Here is a 25,330-nt window from a genome sequence, read left to right as displayed (position 1 = left end):
AAAACCAGCCTGTAAAGTTCTCTATCCTACCCTGGCTAAATCTCTCCCAGAAACAAAAACCAATATGGATTATTTCAAAGGTAAGGCTGTGTTTTAGAGATGGGATTTTAAAATATAGACATCAAACTATGCCTGCCAAACCTCGGGGCTTTTATTTTGCAATAGGAAGTTTGTGCACTGCTGGCATTAACATATTTTGCAAATGCAGTTCAGTTTATTCGAGCTTCCAAGGCCTTGATGCAATAAAGATTAATGGGTTAGGTCATTCATTCACCTGCTGCAAGTGTAAATGCAGCAGCAAATCCCTGGATGTTTTCAATCCACCCATAATTTACTGAGCGAAGATACTGAGGTATAGGGATAAAGTGACAAATGGGGGGAGCACTAGATTTAAGCATCCTAGTATGGAGCAGGATTCCAGTGCCTGTCTGCCATTGAAATGCCTGTATCATCCATGTGGGACAGTTATCCTTACTGATGCATTTTGACTTAGAGTTCTTGAAGAGAGAAAGGATCAAACCCATGCAGAAGCAGCAGTAGTAAGGGAAATACAGGTCAGAGAGCTGTAGCTTTTAGATCTCCTCCCCATGAAAAGGCCCCAGAGATCTACCTATCAGTGAGAACACAAAACAGGTACAGCCAGGGATCAGCTGGTGGATTCATTACCCACCACCCTGGCTTTTCTGAATCTTAGAAATGGATACACCTCCACAGATTTATTCCAGACTTTGAACTGAAAGGCATATTCATTGTTGAGAAACATCAGAATGTTGTGACTAAAAACCAACCAAACCAAAAAAGCGGGAGAACAAAGCTGCTTCAGAACTGGAGACTGTGGAGTGTTTGTAAAGCTCAATGCACTCGGCTATTCAATGGACTGAGTGAGGATATGGAATTTAGGAGAATGGACTATATGCTGTTCTCATCTGGAGCTTTCTTTCCCCTTATGGGAACAATTTGAGAGTCTGAGTCTATCCTTCTTGAAGAAAAGGTGTGTGAAAAGTTTTCAAGGATCTATCAACTGCTTTTAAAATATCATTCATTGTCATATCTAGTCCAGACCCTCTATATAAGCAAACACATTTAGACCTTCATTGTATCTTTTGATTGTCCTTGGATCTGGATGTGAGCAGGGGTTTCTATCATGACCACATTTCTTTCAAACATTTATGATTGAACCCATTTTTTTAAATATGGGTTTGATCATTATATATTTATATGACACCACTCCCCACAAATTTGGATCTTTATGCAAATCTGATAGTACAACCTGGATCAGAATAGTATAGTAACTGAGATTAGCATTAAAGGAATAATTAAGTAAACTTTGGATGAAACATCAAATATCTATGTTTAGACAACATATATTCAATAAGAAAATATTAAGACATTTTAGACATTCCCCTCTTTCTCATACCCAGTACCTAAGGCATACCACTAGGTAGCTAAGTAACACGCACAAATGACCATTGCTTATTTTGATTGCTGAAATTTTCCCTTTTAATTTCGAATGTAGCTTAAAAGTGTGTAAAAATTAAGATAGCCAGGCATCTCCTCTTCGACTGGACTTCTGAAGAGGCTCAAGAAAGTGGGTTATTTCAGCAAAGGTCTGAAATAAAAGATGTTCAATAAATTTGCACCAGATCAACTTGTTTCAGTCTATAGGACAAGCAGAACAGACATTTGGATAATTGGCCCACTTTTTGTTAATCACACATACATACACATGCACTGTGTAGAAGGACGCATCGAACACACATCTAAATAAGATTCTTTTAGGATGAGGGCAGAAAACAAGTGCATTCACAGTTTAATGCAACGGTGCTAGAAGCTCCTTAAATGAGTTTGCCCAAAATTCAGAGATCCACCATGTAAACCTGAGTCCACAATTAGGCCTAAGGGCACGTCTTCACTTACCGGAGGGTCCGGCGGTAAGCAATCGATGTTCTGGGATCGATTTATCGCGTCTGGTTAAGACGCGATAAATCGATCCCGGATCGATCCCGGAAGTGCTCGCCGTCGACGCCGGTACTCCAGCTCACCGAGAGGAGTACGCGGCATCCACGGGGGAGCCTCCCTGCCGCGTCTGGACCCGTGGTAAGTTCGGACTAAGGTACTTTGAATTCAGCTACGTTATTAACGTAGCTGAATTTGCGTACCTTAGTCCGAAGTGGGGGCTTAGTGGGGACCAGGCCTAAGTAAAAATCCCCACTTTTTCCCTTCTGGACAAGCTAATTCATCCCTAAAAGCAAATATATTCACAAGTATTCCACAAAAGATTTGATTTCCGAAGCAGACATCATACTGAACTACAGAGCAGATTTTTCCAATGCAGTGTGAAGACTGCATGATTGTGTGATAACGTGCTATCTACTAGAATAGCAACCGATGCAGAAAATGATTGCTGTGCAGATTAAACAAGCCCTCTTGCACTCTCACACAAACTTCACTTCTGCACCTTCATTCCAAATTCCATGCTGCCACATTCTACTGATGTGCTACTGAAGTCAACAGACGTATTGTATCTGTCCAGACATCCCTAATACCAGCCCAGCCGGTAACAGACCTGATGAAATCCCTGCAGCTAGAGCCAGAGAAAAAAAAGTCTGAACAGCAGCAGCTAGATCCTTAAAGCTTAAACCTTTCTTGGTCATGAGGAAATATTCCCTAGTTTTCAGCACTCTGCAGACCCAAACACTATTTTGAGCCTGTGACTGCAGAATTCATTTTAAAGGCAAATATTTTATTTCTGCTTAAGTAATTTTGTGGGAGGCATCTCCAGTTTCCCTACACTATCACACACACATCTCCAACTTGGCAACTCTGCACTGAGCAGCATTTTGGAACAGAAGGTTATGGGTGAATGTATGAGACCCCATCCTTATCATAGAGAGTAGCTAGCTCTGGAAAGCAGATGGGCTGACATCATAAGATCCCTTGTACCTGAAGGAAGGAATGTCTACTAACAGCATTTTCCTTTCATAGACAGTACAGGATTTGAAACAAAGAATGAACAATAAAAAGATCTTCTAAAATACCCAGATACCTAGGAAGAGAGAGAACTGGGCATTGCATCAATCCAAATCATCCTAGGCAAGTATCTGTTATGACATTTACAAAGGCAGCACAGAGAGTTATTTATGCTAATGTGAAACAATTAGAATAGGGATGAAACAGGTAGAATAATGGGATACTGAAGGGCTGCAATATGATGAAGAGTTTCGCTTACATTTGGCAGAAACCACATCCATGTATTATGATAAATACAGAACTAAGATAGCACTTAATTTCCTATTTCCAAAATCTTAGTTTTCAACCAGTAGAAATTATTTAATATCTCTGCATATCTAAATTTTAAACCCCTTATTATTTATTCCAACTTGCAAAGCACAGCTTTTATTGTAAACATGTTCCATAATGTCAAAAATCAAAGTTCTGTTGGAGGAAGAAATGAGACTAGTAAAAAGATTTTTGCATTGATACTACAGCTGAAGAACTGAACTTCTTGGAAGTGAAATTCTGATATCTTTAGAATAGCTTTGGACGTGTATAAAATGATCAAGTAGGATAAAAGCAGATGATCTTTGACTTTAAGTACAAATGATGCTTTGTGAATTTGAGAGTAATGGCTACACATTTCTACGTTTGGCTCTTCAGCAGTCCCTAAATATAAAAATGATTTAACACTAGTCTTTGACTGATGTGTGTTGGTGAACTTGGTGCATTCTCTACTAATTTTCAAAACCAGTTCAGCCGGAGTATCCACAATACAATTTTCCCCAGACTTCCCCAGCTAATGTGCCTGAAGTCTGGCTTGAAATGATCATCATCTAAAATCAACAGGGTTTAATTTCCGTGCCCATTCAGTCTTAGCTAAAACTAAGTACAGAAATGCCAATTAAGATACAGTTCTTGTGATATGGACAGCTGCCCACCAGGAACTAGACTGAGACCACTAACTCATTTCACATAGCCCAGTGAACAGCCATCAGTTGGCAACAACTATCAGTCACAGAGCAAGGTGAATGAATGTTGTAAACAATTATGAATATTCAGTCATATTTCAAAATGAATTTCTTGGATTGTTATCACATCTCCTTTTGTGTTCATCTTCTGTGATTATTGGAGTGGATGAGTTTACCTGCAGGAATCTTCATTGAAACAAAACTCTCAGTGAATTGGGGAGAATATTTGTGGAAAGCAAATAGTGAATTCATTAATATGAATAGTCACTAGGAGTTAACCTCATACAACCAGGTAACAGAAATACACCCCGTGATCTTTGTGTCCAATCAAAACTAGGCATTTTTAATATTCACAGTCAGACACTCGCAGCAAATGAGCTACAGATTTAGAATTCTGTGAATAATTTGAATACAGTTCAGACAAATGTAAGCTTTTCACAGACAATTCATAAACAAAAAAGAGGCAAAGTTAATCAAATATCTGATTCACTGAAAATTATTAGCCCTGCTCTATACACTAGTGTCTTGTACTGGATTCAAACTGGTGGCATATTAGTGAAAAGCTACACAGAGCTCATTATTACAGACAGAATCAAACTACAAAATTCAGACCTGGCATGAGGAGACCTTGGAGTTCAGGGGTGTACAGAACCAGGATTTTGGTTTGGTCAGGATGGGGATAGAAGATTAGATTTCAGCTCCACAACATTTTTTTTCTTTCTTTCTTCTCATCCTGCATCCTCAGGAACATAGAGCATCCACCAGTTTATGCCACTTTTCAGTCTTGTGCTAGTCTGTTCAGGTTTCTGAGTGCCCTGCTGATGGACTTGCCTTCTTTCGCTACTGTTTTGCATAATGTTTCTCTATGTTTCCCTCGTTTTCTCTTCCCAGGTGGTGTTTATGTTATCACTTCCTGTGGAAGTTGTATTGGGGGCATCCTTCAAGTGTGTCCAAAATGTGTTTGTTGTCTACTTACACCATATTTGATGCTTTAGACTGCTTTGCTCTAAACTTAGAATATCTGATGTTGCAAGATACTCTTTCCAATGGACTCTGAAGATCTTCTACAGGTATTTACATTGGAATGAGTTGATCTTCTTATCAATTTCCATGACTCTGCTCCATAAAGGAGGACAGGCCTGATGTTAGTGTTAAAAATTTGTATTTTTGTGTCAGTGCCATCATGCTGCCTTTCCAAATCTTTTCAAGTTTATGAAAGTTGTTAGATGGTTTTATATTTGTCATTTGATTTCTAGCACGGTGTCATCATAATGGGACATCTCACACCCTAGATAGGTAAAATGACTTGCTTCTTAGTATTTCTTCAGCCCCTCTAATGGTTACTTTTGTGACACTGATGTTTTACCTTCCCCTTGCTGATGAACAAACCAACTGGTTTTGCTGTACTGCCAAAAGGTGAGTCTTTTCCTCCATTAAGGGATATGTTGAACTAAGCTGGAAAATGTCATCAGCAAAATCAAGGTCATCCAATTGTGCTTTACCATTTGTCCATAAAATCGATCATGTGCCTTCTGCAGTTATTTTCCTGATGATACGGTCAATGTCCAACAAAATTTGTGACATGTCTAGCGTAGGGCCATCTCTTCTTATTACCAACCCCTATGCGCACTCCAGTCCACCTACAAGTTATTCTGAAATATGCCCTTCTGGTCAAAACATTATTGTTATCTTTACTGACAATAGTCAACATGCTTTGATCCTTACCTTTATTCTATTAGCAGCCTGCACACTGATATAGCACTTTCTACCTCCACCTACTCTACTGCTTTTATCGTTCCCTTTTTAGAGACAGCTTTCGATAACAAAGGTACAGACAACAAACAGTGAATCAACAAAAACATTTTAATTTTAGGCAGTAGTGGCTGCCAGAGGGTTGTAGAGTGTGGATGCTGTTATTTTGTCATAATTTGTTTGAATGCAAACACCCAGCGGGGAACAATTCACTTGTTGTTCAAGCTGACACAGGACCCAGGATAAATCGAGAGTATTAATAGAGGAACTCTTACTCTGTTTGAAATCAGAAAATTTAGCCCAGGTCCCTCAAAACTGGAGCAGTGACAACAGCAGCAAGTGTGGGTTTGTAAAACCTCATATAAGAATAATAGCCAGGTGGGTGCAAACGTCCCCACCATATTTATACAAATATGACACACATTTGAAAAATATTATCAGGCATCAGAATCAGAACCATCAAAAATATCTTGACAGGAAAAGAGGGACTAAGGCTCGTTAGCCACTAAGCAGCAGAAGCTATTGTGCAATTGTTATCCCTTGAAGAAAAACAATCTGCACTTGGGAAGCAACATCATTAATGGCATAAGGATTTTTGGAGTAATTTATCTGGCCATCTATTTAGTAATTCAATTACTAATCACAAACCATCAGTGATCAACCACACCAAAAATTAAATAGGAATAAGGTTTTCCACATTTTTAAGACTTCGGCGCTGAGGGTTTACATGCATACAATGGAAACTAGCGTGTGTTCATTTGTTAGACAATGGGTTAAGTAGCATGTAGATTCTGCTCATAGGCAACAGATCCTAGAGGCATTAGTAAATTGCAGGAGGAGATTATACAATCCCATACTATTATTAATGAGAACTGCTTTCCACATAAACTCTGCTATAGGAAAGTTTCAGAGTAGCAGCCGTGTTAGTCTGTATCCGCAAAAAGAAGAACAGGAGGACTTGTGGCACCTTAGAGACTAACAAATTTATTAGAGCATAAGCTTTCGTGGACTACAGCCCACTTCTTCGGATGCATATAGAATGGAACATATATTGAGGAGATATATATACACACAGACAGAGAGCATAAACAGGTGGGAGTTGTCTTACCACCTCTGAGAGGCCAATTAATTAAGAGAAAACAAACTTTTGAAGGACACTAAACTAAAAGGACACTAAACTATCTAAACTGCTACATGCCACAAGCAGCCACAACAGCAGTTCCCTTAACCCACCCAGCAATATTGTTAATCTTTCCAGTTATACTCTTAGCCCAGCAGAAGAGTCTGTCCTATCTCGGGGCCTCTCCTTTTGTCCCTCCAGACCCATGAATATGATACAGTTCTGCGGTGACCTAGAATCCTACTTTCGACGTCTCCGACTCAAAGAATATTTCCAACATACCTCTGAACAGCATACTAACCCACAGAATCCTCCCTACCAGCACTACAAAAAAAAGGATTCTGCGTGGACTCCTCCGGACGGTCGAAACAACAGACTGGATTTCTACATAGATTGCTTCCGTCGACGTGCGAAGGCTGAAATTGTGGAAAAGCAACATCACTTGCCACATAACCTCAGCCATGCAGAACACAACGCCATCTACAGCCTCAGAAACAACCCTGACATCATAATCAAAAAGGCTGACAAAGGAGGTGCTGTCGTCATCATGAATAAATTGGAATATGACCAGGAGGCTGCTAGACAGCTCTCTAACACCACATTCTACAGGCCATTATCCTCTGATCCCACTGAGGATTACCTAAAGAAACTACACCATCTGCTAAAAAAACTCCCTGACAAAGCACAGGAACAAATCTGTACAGACACATGCCTAGAACCCCGACCAGGGGTATTCTATTTGCTACCCAAGATCCATAAACCTGGATATCCTGGACGCCCCATCATCTCAGGCATTGGCACCCTAACATCAGGCTTGTCTGGTTATGTAGACTCTCTCCTCAGACCCTACGCTACCAGCACTCCCAGCTATCTTCGAGACACCACTGACTTCCTGAGGAAACTACAATCCATCGGTGATCTTCCAGAAAACACCATCCTGGCCACTATGGACGTAGAAGCCCTCTACACCAATATTCCACACAAAGATGGACTACAAGCTATCAGGAACAGTATCCCTGATAATGTCACAGCTAACCTGGTGGCTGAACTTTGTGATTTTGTCCTCACCCACAACTATTTCACATTTGGGGACAATATATACCTTCAAGTCAGCGGCACTGCTATGGATACCCGCATGGCCCCACAATATGTCAACATTTTTATGGCTGACTTAGAACAACGCTTCCTTAGCTCTCGTCCCCTAACGCCCCTACTCTACTTGCGCTACATTGATGACATCTTCATCATCTGGACCCATGGAAAAGAAGCCCTTGAGGAATTTCACCATGATTTCAATAATTTCCATCCCACCATCAACCTCAGCCTAGATCAATCCACACAAGCGGTCCATTTCCTGGACACTACTGTGCTAATAAGCGATGGTCACATAAATACCACCCTATATCGGAAACCTACTGACCGCTACACTTACCTACATGCCTCCAGCTTCCATCCAGGACACACCACACGATCCATTGTCTACAGCCAAGCCCTAAGATATAACCGCATTTGCTCCAATCCCTCGGATAGAGACAAGCACCTACAAGATCTCTATCAAGCATTCTTAAAACTACAATACCCACCTGCTGAAGTGAAAAAACAGATTGACAGAGCCAGACGAGTACCCAGAAGTCACCTCCTACAAGACAGGCCCAACAAAGAAAATTACAGAACACCACTAGCTGTCACCTTCAGCCCCCAACTAAAACCTCTCCAGCGCATCATCAGAGATCTACAACCTATCCTGAAAGATGATCCTTTACTCTCACAGATCTTGGGAGACAGACCTGTCCTCGCTTACAGACAACCCCCGAACCTAAAGCAAATACTCACCAGCAACCACACATCACTGAACAAAACCACTAACCCAGGAACCTATCCTTGTAACAAACCCCGATGCCAACTCTGTCCACATATCTATTCCAGTGACATCATCATAGGACCTAATCACATCAGCCATACCATCAGGGGCTCGTTCACCTGCACATCTACCAATGTGATATATGCCATCATGTGCCAGCAATGCCCCTCTGCCATGTACATTGGCCAAACCGGACAGTCTCTACGCAAAAGAATTAATGGACACAAATCTGACATCAGGAATCAAAATACTCAAAAACCAGTGGGAGAACACTTTAACCTGTCTGGTCATTCAGTGACAGACCTGCGGGTGGCTATATTACAACAGAAAAACTTCAAAAACAGACTCCAACGAGAAACTGCTGAGCTAGAATTGATATGCAAACTAGACACAATCAACTCCGGTTTGAATAAAGACTGGGAATGGCTGAGCCATTACAAACATTGAATCTATCTCCCCTTGTAAGTATTCTCACACTTGATCTAACTGTCTGTACTGAGCTAGCTTGATTATCACTTCAAAAGTTTGTTTTCTCTTAATTAATTGGCCTCTCAGAGGTGGTAAGACAACTCCCACCTGTTTATGCTCTCTGTCTGTGTGTATATATATCTCCTCAATATATGTTCCATTCTATATGCATCCGAAGAAGTGGGCTGTAGTCCACGAAAGCTTATGCTCTAATAAATTTGTTAGTCTCTAAGGTGCCACAAGTCCTCCTGTTCTTCTTTCTGCTATAGGAGTCTCTAACATTGACTTAAGCAGAATGAACAATAGTCAGGATAGTTGGGGAACAATGTACTCAGAGGATGTTCTTCCTAGTATGGTTAGAAGAACCAAGAGTGGCTTTGTCTATCTAAAGGAATCTAAGTGAGTCACACCGTGCCATAGGTAAATCCAGGTTGCATAAAGCATGTGTGTGTTTCTTTTATGGACAGGAGGGATATTTTGGTCCTCCTTCACTGATAATCAACCAACTGTTGGCATACCTCAGTTGTTCCAGGTTATATATTCCATTCTGTATACATCTATAAGAGACTACAGTGTGGAGACCTATGTAATTACCTTAATAGGTAGATAATATACATCTTTTCTTTTTCTAAACTTTATTTTTCAGACAAGATGCATTTTCCTTAAAGGTGAAACAAAGCCTTTTAGCTGCCAAGTTTTCTGTCCCTGAACTCAGGGACCTCATCAACTGTAGCTGGAGGCACAGAGAATCCTCAAGTCGGGTCTTGTCACAAGTCACTTATCACATAATAGTTGGAAACATTTTCCTCATTTAGGGGCTCAATCCTGCAATCCCTTATGTATATGAATTGTCCCTTTAAAAGAATACTGCTCATTCCTGTTACTATTTTCAGGATTGGGCCCCCAACAGTGTTTCCAAACATTTGGTTTAAAAATCAGGGGTGGACTGAGCAGGCAAGCCCAGATTTTAAAAAAAATGTAGGCATTGCTGTACTCAGTGTACTTAAATCCCATTGACTGGATCTGAATTGGGCTAGGGTCTGAAACCAAATCAGAATGAGCAATCAGGTTTGATGGTGCCAAAATCTCATGAGGTGTTTTCCCAAGATTTCAGTGATTTCATGAGATTTCCACACAGTTTTATGAGTTTATGAGACTTCACCCATCTTGAAGAGTGCAAGTCACATAAAAATCAGCTCCTCTCATATTTCCACAATTATCAGCACAATACTCTTCATATAACAGTCCCCTTTTGAATTCAGGAACAAGAAAATAAGTTCCATCATATTTTAAATTCAACTTTGAAACAAAATCACAGGATGGGTTTAGGATTCAAACTTGTTTTGGATTATTTTTAAAATTACTACTTTGTATACAAATCTATAAGATTTTTCTGTTAATGATTTGAGATACCTAACAGCTTTTATGTAAGAAGGTTCAAGTTTAATGATGCTCACACTTATTTTTTAAGCACTAACATCAGTCATGCACTCATGTACTGGGGGCTATGGGGGAAGGACTAGCTAATATATGTACTGTGGCATCCCTTCCAGAGATTTTAATTGTTGCTTCAAGGTCCATATTTTATAAACTTTTCATTTTGGCAGGATGATCTGACAATGAAGATGAAAAACCTCCATTTTTAGGAGTTTATAGCGTTACATTCAATTTCTTTTCATAGATTCCAAGGCAAGAAGGGACCACTGTGATCTAATCTAGTACAACAGAGGCCCTAGAACTTCCCCAAAATAGTTCTTAGAATAGATCTTTTAGAAAACCATCCAAAATTGATTGAGTAATTGTTGGCGATGGAGAATACTCCATGACACTTGGTAAATTTTTCCAATGGCTAATTACTCTCACTGTAAAAATTATGACTTATTTCCTGTCCGAATTTGGTTAGATTCAACTTCCAAACATTGGCTAGTGTTATATTTTTCTCTGGTAGGTTGAAGAGCCCGTTACCCATGTCGACACTTATAGACTGCAATCAAGTCACTCCTTAACCTTTTCTTTTGTGACAGACCCAGACCAGTGGGGTACAGGAGTCTGATAGAGGGCAAATATACTGGTCACTGGATGAACAGTTTTCTGTTCCCTGAGTGACCAGAGAAGGGGCTGCACTAGAGTAATCAGGAACCTGCTAGAACCAGTTAAGGCAGGCAGGCTAATTAGGACACCTGGAGCCAATTAAGAAGCTGCAAGAATCAATTAAGGCAGGCTAATTAGGGCACCTGGGTTTTAAAAGGAGCTCACTTCAGTTTGTAGTGCGAGAGTGTGAGGAGCTGGGAGCAAGAGGCGCAAGGAGCTGAGAGTGAGAGGGTGTGTTGCTGGAGGACTGAGGAGCACAAGCGTTATCAGACACCAGGAGGAAGGTCCTGTGGTGAGAATAAGGAAGGTGTTTAGAGGAGGCCATGGGGAAGTAGCCCAGGGAATTGTAGCTGTCATGCAGCTGTTACAGGAGGCACTATAGACAGCTGCAGTCCACAGGGCCCTGGGCTGGAACCCGGAGTAGAGGGCGGGCCCGGGTTCCCCCCAAACCTCCCAATTGACCTGGACTGTGGGTTCCTCCAGAGGGGAAGGTCTCTGGGCTGTTCCCCAACCCACATGGTGAATCTCTGAGGCAAGAAAATCTGCCAATAAGCGCAGGACCCACCAAGATAGAGGAGGAACTTTGTCACACTTTGTTAAGCTAAACAGATTGAGCTCCTTGAGTCAATCACTGTAAAGCGTCTTTCTAATCTTGTAAACATTCCCAGGGCTCTGAACCCCCTCCAATTTATCAACATCCTGTTTGAATTGTGGGCACCAGAACTGGACACAGTATTCCAACAAGAGTCACATGAGTGCCAATGCAGAGGTAAAATAATCTCTCTGCCCCAACTTGAGATTCCCCTGTTTATACATCCCAGGATCACATTAGATCTTTTGGACATAGCATCACATTGGGAGCTTATGTTCAGCTGATTATCCAGCATGACCCCCAAATCTTTTTCAGTCACTGCTTCTGAGGATGGAGTCCCCAACCCTGTAAGGATGGCCTACGTTCTTTTTTCCTAGATGTATACATTTCGCTATATTAAAACACATATTGTTTGCTTGCGCCCAGCTTACTTAAGCAATCCAGACGACAGATCGCTCTGAATCAGTAACTTGTCTTCATTATTGACCCCTCCACCAATTTTTTGTCATCTGCAAACTTTATCAGTGATGATTTTATGTTTTCTTCCTGTTCATTGATAAGAATATTAAATAGCATAGGGCTAAGAATCAATTCCTGTGGGCCCCCCAGTGGAAACACCCGCTTGATGATGATTCTCCATTTACAGTTACATTTTGAGACCTATCAGTTAGCTAGTTTTAGGGTTACCATACGTCCGTATTTCCCCAGACATGTCCGGCTTTTTAGTTGTTAATTGCCGTCCGGGAGGATTTTTTAAATATATAAAAACGTCCGGAAAATACGGTCGTATGATAACCCTACCCACTGCCCCCTCTCCTCTTGGGGTGTCAGCTCGCTCAGCCTGCGGACTGCAACCCCCCCATGCTGCTGCAACCCTGCGCCCCACGGCTAGGGACCCGCAGCCGCTTCTCTCTCCTCCAATCATCCCCCGTGGCTCTGGCAGAGCCTCAGTCTCCCGCCCCCTGTCCTGGCCATGCAAGGAGCCCCCCGCCAGCAGTTCGTGCAGCCGGGGCTGTCTCCCCCCGGCGGAGCCACTGCCCGGGGGCGGGTCCCGGCGCAGGGGAAAGTTTCTCGTCGCGCGGCGGCGGCTCCTGGGAGCCCGAGCTCCCCCAGCCGGGAAGGGCTCGCGCTGCAGTACCTCCCGCAGCCTGAGCTGCTGCAGCCTCCCCGGGTCCAGCTGGGAGCAGGGTGAAGGCTCCCCTGAGGGAGGTGAAGGGTGGGGGGGATTCTGAGGGGAGGGGGCTATAGGAGGGGGTGGGGGGCTCTGAGGCAGGGGCTGTGGAGAGTGGGGGGCTGTGGAGGGGTTGGGCTATGGGAGGAGGTGGGGAAATAAAGGGTAGGGGTTATGGAGGGAGGTGAAGGGGAGGACTGAGGTGGGGGGTGCTATGGAAGGTGGGGGCTATGGGAGGGGGTGCAGGGCTCTGAGGCAGGGGCTGCAGAGGGCAGGCTCTCAGGAGAGGAGGCACTAAGGCAGGAGAAGGCTGAGGATGGGCCCTGTGGAGAGCGGGTGGCTCTGGGGTGAGGCCTGGGGGGTCTGGCGGGCGGGTGGAAGGCGGCTCTGGAGTGAGGCCCGGGGGTTGGGTGGGTGGGCAGGAGGCACCTCTGGGGTGAGGCCTGGGGGGGTCTGGCGGGCGGGAGGAAGCGGCTCTGAGGTGAGGCCTGGGGGTTCCGGCGGGCGGGAGGCAGCTCTGGGGTAGGGTTACCATACGTCCGGATTTTCTCGGACATGTCCAGATTTTTGGTCCTCAAATCCCCGTCCGGGAGGAATTTCCAAAAAGTCGGACATGTCCGGGAAAATAGGGAGGCATGGTAAGGCACCGCCTCCTCCCTGGGCTCCAACTTTCCCGGCTCCCGCCGCTCTCCACCGCAGCGAGGGCCGAAGCAACTTCCCCAGCACAGCAGTAGCCGGGGGGCGGGAGGGAGGAGGGGGAATGCGGGGTGCTCAGGGGAGGGGGCAGAGTTGGGGTGGGGACTTTGGAGAAGGGGCGGGGAAGGGGTGGAGTTGGGGCGGGGCCAGGGCCCCGTGGAGTGTCCTCTTTTTGCAGTATTGAAATATGGTAACCCTCGCTAGTTTTTAATCCATTTAATATGTGTCATGTTAATTTTATTTATTCTATTTTTTAAATAAAAATGTTGCATGGTACCAAGTCAAATTCCTTCCAGTATATTATGTCAACAATACAGTATTTTAGCTTTATCAACCAAACTTGGAATCTCATCAAAAAAAGATATCCAGATAAGTTTGACAGGATTTATTTTCCATAAACTCATGTTGATTTGCATTCATTACATTACCCTCCCTTAAATCCTTATCAACTGAGTCCTGTTTCAGACGCTCCATTATCTTGCCCGGAATGAATGTTGGGCTGACTTGATTATCTGGGTCATCCTGTTTGCCCTTTTAAAAAGTTGATATTAGCTTTCTTACCGTCTTTTGGAACATCACCAGTGCTCCAAGACTTATTGAAAATCAACATGAAGGTCCAGCCAGCTCCTCTAAAATTCTTGGATGCAAGTTATCTGGACCTGGTGATTTAAAAAATGTCTACCTTTAGTAGCTTATGTTTAATATCCTCCAGAGAGACTGGTGGAATGGAAAGAGTGCTGTCATCACAATATGATAATGTAGGAGCAGGATTTTATAATTGTACTATGAGAATTAATGTATGATTTGATTTCATCCTGCCAGCCACCCTTGTTGAATAACAGAAAGGAATGACAGACCAGAACAATCCTTATGACTGATTATGGTCACCCTTTTGTTTTAGGATAAGTTATAATGTCTACTATGGTTTCCTATATGTATTACACATTAGACACTCTATTTAAATATATATTTCTTTGTTTTAAGGTTTTAGTAAGTAAGAGACAGGATCTTGTATTGTATCTATGTTAAGGAGATTAGAGGAATGTTAAGGGCCTGAAGCCCCAATGGGAATTGTTTTAGTTATAAGATTTAGCAAGGCTTGATTTACAATGTATTCTGCTGAATATAAAATACTGCTGTCTGTATACCTTTGAAGGTTTCTGTAAGAGATTGTTTGTGTGAATGAGGAATGCATGCATCAGGAAAAGATAAGGTGTGAAAGCCATCACAAATGTCCAGATGGTCAAGAAAAAGTGAGAGACTTGAAAAAACCAGGAGACAATCAGAAAACATCCATTGGATCCGATGCTAAACATTCTTGACGACCTCAGAGGTGAGGCAGGCACCCCCGAAGGCGAGACAACAAATAGAAGATAACGATGGGAAGCCCGACAATAACCATCAAATGATAACAGCAGAAAACCCCGAGATTAACACCACTTAAGGACTAATGATTACAGGATGACATTGCAAAATGCGTGGACTCAAATGGGAATTTACAACTATAAAGCTGGGGTGTTTTGCCATGGAACTGTGGGTTCAGTCCTGCAAAGCCTCGGAGCATCGGATTGCGACCGACAGAGCCCAGCTCCACACTCGTGCTCAATCTAACTGGCCATTAGATTGACTTGGAGCTACAACAAACTGGTAAACATCAACTGGCAGGAGAGAGAGAGAGAGTGTGTGTGTCTAAAAAGCATATGCTAACTGTTGTATTTTTAATAAATGCGGCGTATTTGCCTTCTCCTCTATAAAAGATCCTGTGTGCTTTGTATAGCATAACAATGAGACTATATTATCTGTTTTTTCCCAGATACAGAACAGAAACATTTATTGTACACTTCTGCCCTTTCTGCATTATTATTGATAGTTCTACCATTTTCATCTAGTAATGGACCAACAACATTGTCAGGATTATTTTTGGTTTTAATATATTTAAAAATCTCCTTATTGTCCTCAACTGCTGGCTATAGATTTCTCTTTTGTCCCTTGGCTTTCCTTATCAATTCATTGAGAAGCAGCATAGCAATTGAACCTATGCATATTACATTAAATGACTTAGATAGGGTAGATTATAGTCATTGCACAGAGAATATCAAGTGAAATACCGTAATGAGAGAGTGCCTTATTTTGGACCAGCATTTGGGTCATTGACATTTATTAAACTAGGCAAATTTTAAAAAATTAATGGATTAAGAAACAGTATAAATCTAATCTATATAGCAGCAAATGTAGCCTGTGAATTTTGCAAGTTCAGTGCCTCCTTTAATTCTCTTAATATGATTTAACCATTTAATTTTATCAAAGACCCATCTATTGTACTAAATAACAGTGTACTTTTTCATTTTATTGCTATAAATTCAAGAAGGACAAAAAGTACCTGTTTTTAAATGCATGCTGCACCTTCCCCAATTAAAAACCTCCATTGTGAATGATGAATAACTGCTTTTTTTTAAAAAAAATCTAGTCTATTTTTTTCCCTTTAACATAGAGGTATCCAACATCTTTGTTAATTTTTAGATTTTTTTAATATACTTTTTTTTGCACTGATGATGATCCAAGCATTCATTTGGTCACGTCTGTATCAGAACTGCATTTTTATTTGTTGCCTTTTGTGGCTGAATTGCTTCAGCTTACTGCCCAAATTATAAAACTCTGCCCATGTTACCATGCTACATTTTCAGTAATCTATGGAAAACATGGTAATTTACAAAGGAAAATTAGTGATGTAAATCATATTAAGCACCATCAGTTTGGTAGATCAATTTCCAATCTCTTGAAACAACTTGCCAGCTTATCCAATCACTTTTTAAAAAATCCTGAACTTGAGTGTAACTCTAGAATTTAATGCATCTCTAACCATCCCTTGGGGACGCGGAGGAAATGATGCATCTGGGTTTTTAGGCCAGGTTAAACTAGGTTTTGTATTAGAAAAAGCCAAATCTGGTGTTTTGCCAATTGTCTTATCCAACCGATGCAATCCATTTTAACAATCCTCTTCTTTTCCTGTTTTGATGCCATACTTCATATGTGGAAGTGATAAAAAATTATTTAAATATACCGCTTCCTAGAATGAAGCCATGCTAGACTGATGATAGTATGGCAGGCATCACAAAACAAGCACTTACCATGCCATGGTATTTGATTTTAATCACAGTATCGGTGATAGATGCTATACATATTAGCATAAAATGCTGCCAGTAGTAAATGTTGCTTTAAAAAAATGTTGGTGTATATCTGCAATTTAGCATGCCAGTTTCATAACAAAACTGCATTACAAACTTTCTGTAGCACTCAGGGAGAAGTAAGCATTGAAAAAACTACAGCTGGTCTAACTAGCTTGGATAATAAATAATAAAACTTTGCACTTACACAACATGGCACCTTTCATCTAAGCATGTGTTGTGATAATTGCACCAACAAATTTACCTAATTGTGAGCTCAATTGTAAAAAATGAGCACCAGTTTATAAAGTATAACAACACAATTCGATGGATAAAGGAACACGGAAAGACTGAATTAGTCCAACCAAAATGGCCTACTGATGTAACTCAAGGACTGTGTTAAGATCATGGTAAACAAGGAAAGTGTGGGACTGGAAATTAATGAACCAAAACTGGTGTGTTAGAAATCAGGCCTAATTGGTGGACAAACTAACAAGGGGACAGACTATTATGCCCATCACTACCTTTTGGGGTTCTTAAAAAAAAGGGGGGGGAGAGTTGGAGGGGGGAAAATACGGATGGACAGAGGCTATCATGATACTGGTAGACTGAAAGAAGGGGAAGGAGTGAGCTTCACCCCCACCATCTCCTGAGTCCCTGGACCTTCTTCATCCTAATCCTGAGAGATCTCTTGACCAGACCAGGCCGGAGTGGGAACCAGATGGCACTGCTGCCTTCACCAGCTCAATCCCAAACACTATCTGGATGTGAGACTTTGTCTCTTCCTTCCCTAGTTCTTATCTCTCTTGTTTTCTTCTGTCTAATAAGAGTAGAGATTAGCTGGCCCAAACTGTTTTTGTTTGTTTGGGTTTCTCTGCGGGGGGGACATTGCTGTAAGCCTGTGAACAGGAAAGGCAGCTAAAAGCAATGTCTTGAATAGCTCGATACCAGCACAAGTTTGCCAGGTCTCAGACTGGCTGATCAGATTGTATGCACGGTCTGGGTTTTTCCAGACGCAAGGCTGCAAGTGAGAGTGAACACCAGAGACAGAAGCTGCATTTTCTATCTTTGTTGTTCTTTTCTTTCCCCTTTTCGGTGTTTTGTCTTATTTAGTCTTCTAGGAAACAGGACTGGACTTTAACAACAGCAACAGCACATCTCCAGCTCAGCTCAACTAACTTTTCTCTTTTCCCCAAAAGGACCATCTTTACTGCCATCTGAGAGACTGTCAAACCAGGTTCCCCCCTCCCCTTCTAAACATTCTCTCCAGCTAAAGGAACAAGGGATGCTGTTAAAATAAAAGTCTAATTTAATACATTTCAAATGCTTTAACTCTTTTTCCTTCTTTTCTGTATTTTTAATAAAGGGTCACAAATATTTTAGTGGTGTGTTTCCCATGGAACTAAAGGCTAAAGTCCCTATATACCAAACCCCGAAACTTGTTTAACACCCTTTACTGTTGGACAGTGACAGGGTCATATTAACACCTTTGACTTTTGGGGCCCATATATTCAATTTAAATTGATATAACAGATCTCCAAGCACTTTACAAACATTAATGAGTTAACTACCTCACAGAAGTGTTCTGAGAGTTAACTATTGTTATTTCCCTTTCTACGATAAGGAAACTGATGCTCAGATGACTAGGCCAAGGTCACACAAGAAATCCATGACATAGGGAGAAACAGAACCGAGATGTCCCAACATCAATTCCTGAGCCTTAATCAGAAGGCCATATTCCTAATTTAGTCGACACTCATCCAATGAGTATACCAGCACCATACAAGTTCCAAAGGAATCATACATGTTTCTCCCTCCCTTTCTCTGTTCCCCTAGTCTTGTCTACACTAGCAAAAAGAAGCACTCAAACCTTCAACAACTGTAACTTTGGTAGCAACATTGTAAGTGGTAGAGAAAATAGGTTTTCATGACACATAGGCAAGAATGACTGAACTGCACCACTGTTGGCAATTGCTGGAATACTGGAATATATAATTTTGAATAAATACTGTCCCCAAACAGGATAGTTAAATATAGTCAACTTTGAACAAACATTGAGATGGCATAACATCAGAACAAAATCATGCAGAACCCTTTCATATAGCACCTGATTCCCAAATCTACAGCAGCTGACTTCATCTTTAGCAAGAAATCCATTTTTCTGGTGTATCATTCACTGAGTTAATAGTGCTAACAAATTCCAAATGCTATAGATCTCCTTTTATACCATTATAGAACAACTCATAGGTCAAATCCAAAAATAAATCTGGACTCCAAAACTTAGGGATAGATAAAGGAATATTGCAAAATTAGAGCTGTAATGTGTGGAAGTGCAATTGCTTTATTCAATTGTATTAATTTCAAACTACCTATATTATTGTCTCACCACTTTTCCAGCAGGTACTCATCAAGATATACAAAAAAGTACAGATTACCCAGTGGGGATCTGCATGTAGAATGGGGGTGGGGTGAACAAGGGTGGGTCAGCTGTCGCTGAGACATTGCCACCCTACTAGTTTGAGAGGGAGTGAATCAAGGACTGGGGGATGGGTATACCATGTGTACATGGTTTTCCTATTGACAACCAGCAGAGAATCTCTGGAAAAATACAATACTGCCTAAGGTAGTACCATCATATCTACAAAGCCCCTCCATCCATCCACCAACACCCTCTCTTTGAGGAAGAGGATTGCTGATAGGAAAATGAATAAGAGTCCAGGAGACCGAGCAGAATCATAGGGCCTACATGCTGAAGGCCTTCTGAGGATATCTGGGGAACCAAAGCACATGTCTGTCTCACACAGATTGAGCAAGCCAACTCTGTTTAACGTCAGTGGACCCAATACCTCACTTGCTTTCACAAGCCACAATGAGTATAGGTCCACCTCACAGGCCACAGACTATGGTTCCCCTCAGCCCATTCAGAACCAAGGTGAGGAAATCTGCCAAAGCACTCCAGAGAAGAAATCCCAATTGTCTCCTCCAGACACGAATCCCCCTGAAATCCAGCTCCATGACCGGGCCACATCTAGTTTTGTTGATGAAACAGAGGGAAAGTTCTCTCAGTAAACATGATCTGACTATATTGAACAGAGGCAGCTGATATTTAGCAAACTGTCAACTGGTCAGAACAGCTACCTGAATAACTGAATGGTTGCGGGTGTATAGGATTGGCAGCAGTGCTTAACTTGTGATCCAACAGAACTCTGCCATGCTCTTCAAAATGTGAATCTTCAAGCCTGCATGGTCTCTGTCTCTATGATGGCCGATCTATTATCTCCAGATTAAATGGCCCAAGATACTTGGCTGAGTCATGTATTTTATTCTAATCTGGGGATTACTGAGCCAATTTGATGAATGTTAGAAACAATTAACTTTTGAAGGAATATGTAATTCTCTTGCATCTGCAGACATGTCTATCCAAAGGGGGAGCTATGTACAGGATTTTCTTCTTCCCTCTCTAACGTAGGAAAAAGGAACTGCATCACTGTAGTACACCTAGCCTGGTATCCTGTCTCCAACAACAGCCAATACCAAATACTTTGAAAGAAGATGCCAGACACTCCCGTTATGAACAATTATGAAATAACCTGCCCGTAGGGAAATTTCTTCCTAAACCCTGTCAGTTAGTGGTGGTTTTTACACTCCGGCTTTAGATTTGTGTAAATGCAGGTTTAAATACATGGCCTTTCCATTTCACTGGCTATCCCCTTGCTTTTGTACTATTAGAGTAAAAAACAGATTATGTGATCTCCATAAACCAATTAGGAGATTACATTGATCCACATATGTAGTGTTTTGTGACAGCAATAATATTTTGTTTTTACAATTTTATGTTTTTCTTTCAATGAATTTTTACAAGTTAAAGTACGTTGGAATATTATAAGAAAGCACACAAAAATCAGATTATAAAAATTGTTGTAATACTGAAGATCAAGAATGAGAGTGGGGGGAAATGAACTAATAGGGATTAAATAAATAAATGACAATGGTAGAATATACACCTTAGAACTGTGTAGTAAGTCTTCATATCAGAGAAGAGAGTAACTGTTTCATCATAGAAAACAACCAGGAAAGTCCCATCAGGCTATTGTGTCCATTCCCTTTCCCAGTACAGAACTGTTACCTAGAGTAATAATGTCACTAAACATCAAGACTAAGATCAAAATTATCAAAAACCTTTTTCTGTACCATTTAGGGATGATCCGCTACAAATGTTTAATATTCAGTCTGCCCGAATTTTTACCAGTGGTCTAGTGATTGTATAATGCACTAGATCTTAGCCAAGAGGGTAACCCTGGCCCACCTTCTTGAATACTCTCTGTTCCAAGACATCCACCTTGTTTCAGAACCAGTTCGGCATTATATTGGCAACAACTTCATTAAATGAAGCCTTAGAAAAATATCTGGTAGGAGATGGAATGTGGGCACTTTACCTCAGTTGAGCCACGTCAGATTAGTCAAGATATTAGCAGCTCAAAGGAAATTCTTGGCAGCTATAACTCTAATCATAGAAGATGCTGAAAGCCAGCTGATGTGTGCAACAATCTAAATGCTGAGTGATGAAAGCAGATTCTAGGATTGTTTACCCATAGTAGAGTTACTACAGAAGAAACCTGAAATAGTACATACAAAAGCCAAAGAGTTTTCTGTTTGGGGAACTTTTACTAGAGGGAAAAGAAAGAGAATGCTTTTTGGCTCTGATTCAGAGGAATCAGTTATCTACAAACAAAAAAAGTAGTAAGTCCCCCGAATCATCTGGCTCCTTGATGGTGAAAAGATCTGTTCAAGAATTAGTGCATCCAAAGAAGCAGCTAGCGGGAAAGAGAGCTTCAGTAAACATAAGCACAATCATAGAAGACTTCAGATAGCAAGACGGTGATGAGACTCTTATGATTTGCCTCATTATTCTTTTTTTGAGGATTCTAATTTAAGAAACAAGACTTGGCACATCTTCACTCTGGATGTCTTCTAATCCAAACACTTAGAAACAACTGTAGAATAAGATGCCAGATCTCACAGACCCACTGATACGACAACCATTGGGATAAAGTCAATGACCAGAAGGAAAGAAATAATTCCATCACGGATTTTGTAAACCTGAAGGGAGTTTAACCGTGGCAGCTTCCAATAGATGTTCAGATGAAAAGATTGTAAGAATGATACTCCTAGTTTTAGTTAAAATCAAATTGACTTACCGAGGTTATAGAAGCACTGTCCATTGTTTGCCTACCACTCTTTGCCTACCTTAGAGCTCCTGAACTAGACTCAGCATTTTAGAGGTGGATATATTCTAGCCCGGACTGAGAGAGGACTATAACTCCTCCCAAATACTGTGTATAAGTACTATATAAATTGTATTTTAAAACCCTGGAAATGTTGAGAAGCTTGCCATAAGTTAGGAATCGGATTTTATCCCTCCGTGCCCATCTCCCTGACCCACATTCTAGCTCAAGAACTAATTTTAAAATATAATCTATATACTTCCCTAAACACCACAACATAAGCTTCACATCTCTGCAGCATCATTTAAAAGCACTAAGACTGCCCTCATCAAAGTAGGCAAATAGACCATAAGACTTGTAGTACAGGTTTTACAATAAGGCTTATTGTAAAACAGGCATGATGTGTAAGCAGTAGCTGATTTTCCAATGTTAATAACTCAGCCAAAACTTTTTAAATATCAAAAAGCAGAGGAAATGGATGGCTCAGAGGATTACTCACTCCTGTTCTATTCAAATTAGCCATAGATACACCAGCTAGTTAAGTTGCTAGTGTCCTACAGTTACCACCATTTGATGGCTAATCTGCTGCCTATGGGAAAATTGATGGTCTCAGTCCAATCTCTATTAGACAGGTGCCCAATTCACTAAGCCACCATCACATTTGTCATCACATATAGTCATCTCTAATGGCAGACTAAACACTGAATGGGCATAGAGACTCAATTACTCTTTCACTTCTTAAAGTTAGTCCCCCCCAGATCAAGCTTGAGGTCCTTAGTGGGGAGGGGCAGCTTGCACTCCTTTTGTCCATGGTGCCTATTCTCTTTACACACAGACGACTTCAGTCTCCAGTGTTGTCAACCTGGTCATTCTTATTAGCAATAAACTCACGTAAACCACCCAACCAGTCAAGTGGACTTTTTTTTCTTTTGCACACACTTAAAACTTAAAGGCCAAACAGATTGTGTTTTAATTTGTCCCCAGGATAGATGATTGCATTTTTAGCCTCAAGTGAGTTTTTAAAATTGACTTAAATAAATCTCTGAAAACCAAAATTTATAAGGGACAGATTTTACAGACTCAACTATAATACAAGAGTTGGTAAAGGTTACTTGTAATTCAAAGTGAACAGACTAATTGGACTGCTCTCTAATTCAGAAGGATAACTCAATTTTATAGACTGACTGAAAATTAATTAGATACAATGCTGGGATTATGCAGATGCTGATGAATTTTGTACAGCAGCTGTAGGGCACATTTCCTGATTTCCTACTTTTACAAAATGACGAGTAGTACCCTCAAGATAATCATATAGATGTTATTTTCACATTACTCTCCAATATACCTTAAGTATGTCACAGGTTTTCTAGGAAGTTTAAAATAGGCAGTGTGCTAATACTAGTTAAATCACCCAGAAGAGGGTAAAGGCCAATAGAAAATAAAATAGTAATTTAGGTTTCAGTCATCACATTGTGTAGCGATACATTTAGTGTACCAAGTGGTTTGCAGAAGAGTGTAAAAAGAAGCCCTTGTTGACAGAGTCAAGTTCCTTGGCAATAGAAGTGATTTTGTTCCGTAGAATATATTCATGATTTACACAAGAATAGTCTCTTTTTGTCCTTTAAAAAAATGTAATTGAAGGGAGACAAATGTACAAATCAAATTTAAATGATCCTTGTTGAACTTGTGAGATGATGTCATCTAAGTAGCCATAGCATTTTCATACAAAAAGTTAGAAGGGAACTTTTGAAGGAAACCGTAGGACTTAAATATAAGAGCAAAGGGGAGTAAGTTACAAGCTGGTATGCTATGTACTACTTACCTTCAAAAGTCAAATAAAACTTTCCTCTGTCAAACCAAACGAGGGAAGGCTGTTCATTCTCTGTATGGCCAGGAGTTGAAGCGGGATGGGAAAGGTTAAGGAGAGGGAGAGAGAAGGACACAGTGTGAGTCACAGAGCAGGTAACTTATCTCACTATGGGGGAGGGAAGAGGCACTGCAAGCCGTTAACGTGCAAGGAAAAGGGGGATGGTGTTTAAAACTCTGTTTTTTGGTTTAGAAAACAGAAAGCAAAAAGCAAGCTATGGAAGACTAGATGGAGGGGTGTTTTTGCCAGCTTGATAGTAGTTGCCTATGCGTGGAGTAGAAGAGGCTTCCTGTTCATGCAGGCTGGGTTAGTATATTTAACTGCACTTGTTTAGACAAACTTTGTCACTTGCATTATCCTCTTCATCTCCAGTGGTGTCTCTATGGTGCTTAAATAGGATTAGCAAACTGTATTGGGCAGGATGCTGTACTTTGCATTGTCTGTTGGTGTTAAAAATATGTTTTCGTAAAATGTATGTATTTTTTTAAATTGTATTTTAGGCCATAAAATTCCAGGTCGAGCACCTGGAGTGAAAGTTCTAATTGAATTTTTTCCCCTTCCCACCAGAATTACCAGTTTACCTGGACTCACACCACCTTGAAAGTACCGGAGAACAAATATTAAAGATATTATGTACTGTTGAAATAATTAAAAAATGTACTTTTGAGCAGTTAAATTTATTCCTTCAATTTAAATTCACAAAACAGTAGCATATCACCTCTCTCAATCTTTTTGGTCTCTGAGAAACTGTCATGCAATGTGCTGCTATTTTTTGTGGCCCGAGTTCCATTTTTAAACATATGTATGTCATATGCACTGGACATTCATGGTGGTTGAGGAGAAAGCATGTCCGTAAGTTTTATAGGCATTCTTATGAGACAATGGCTGGGAGTTTTAATCCAGATTTCTTGAAACCACTCTGCTAATACAGTACCTGCAGGCGTTTCACAGCGCCTTTCAAACGTGGGCAGTTTGTCAATAAAAGCATCATCTTCTGATACCATCAGCAAAAGAAACGTAAAAGACAAAAGAATGAAAACACAAATCCCAAATGAAATCAAGCAGTGCACTATATCAACAAAACACAAGAACTTAAATGAGAAAAATAATGAAAAGGTCACTGAAATAAAAACGATGGCGTCTTTTTCTTTCTACAATGTGTTATTCAAACTGCACAAGCAACAACCAAGAAAGAAAACCAAATCACAAGAAGAGACAAATAAATAAAATCATTCTGTTCAATATTCTTTTGGATAAGGTCTATCAAATGGTATAATCTTTGCAACTCCGAAACAAATCTCTAACAGCATAGTGGAGATAGTTAAAAGCTCTGTTCATTACTATATTTGGACTTGCAC

The 25,330-nt window shown here is 40.9% G+C and overlaps 1 protein-coding gene across 2 annotated transcripts in view; it reads right to left on the bottom strand.

Annotated features, from left to right (window-relative positions):
* Nucleotides 1-25,330, bottom strand: part of SGIP1 (SH3GL interacting endocytic adaptor 1) — a 164,545-nt gene that overhangs the window by 14,549 nt on the left and 124,666 nt on the right. Inside the window, exons 19-20 of one of the 2 annotated variants that reach the window (XM_065553994.1) lie at nt 24,907-24,966; nt 23,928-23,987 (exon numbers count right to left, since the gene is read on the bottom strand). The exons of the other annotated variant lie outside the window; for it this stretch is intronic. Coding sequence (XP_065410066.1) covers nt 23,928-23,987; nt 24,907-24,966 — 120 coding nt within the window. The remainder of the gene's footprint in view (nt 1-23,927; nt 23,988-24,906; nt 24,967-25,330) is intronic. 2 annotated transcript variants of the gene reach the window in all.

Source organism: Chrysemys picta, chromosome 8, assembly GCF_011386835.1.
Source record: "Chrysemys picta bellii isolate R12L10 chromosome 8, ASM1138683v2, whole genome shotgun sequence".
NCBI classification, from domain to species: Eukaryota; Metazoa; Chordata; order Testudines; family Emydidae; genus Chrysemys; species Chrysemys picta.
This window is presented reverse-complemented; position numbering and strand designations above follow the sequence as displayed.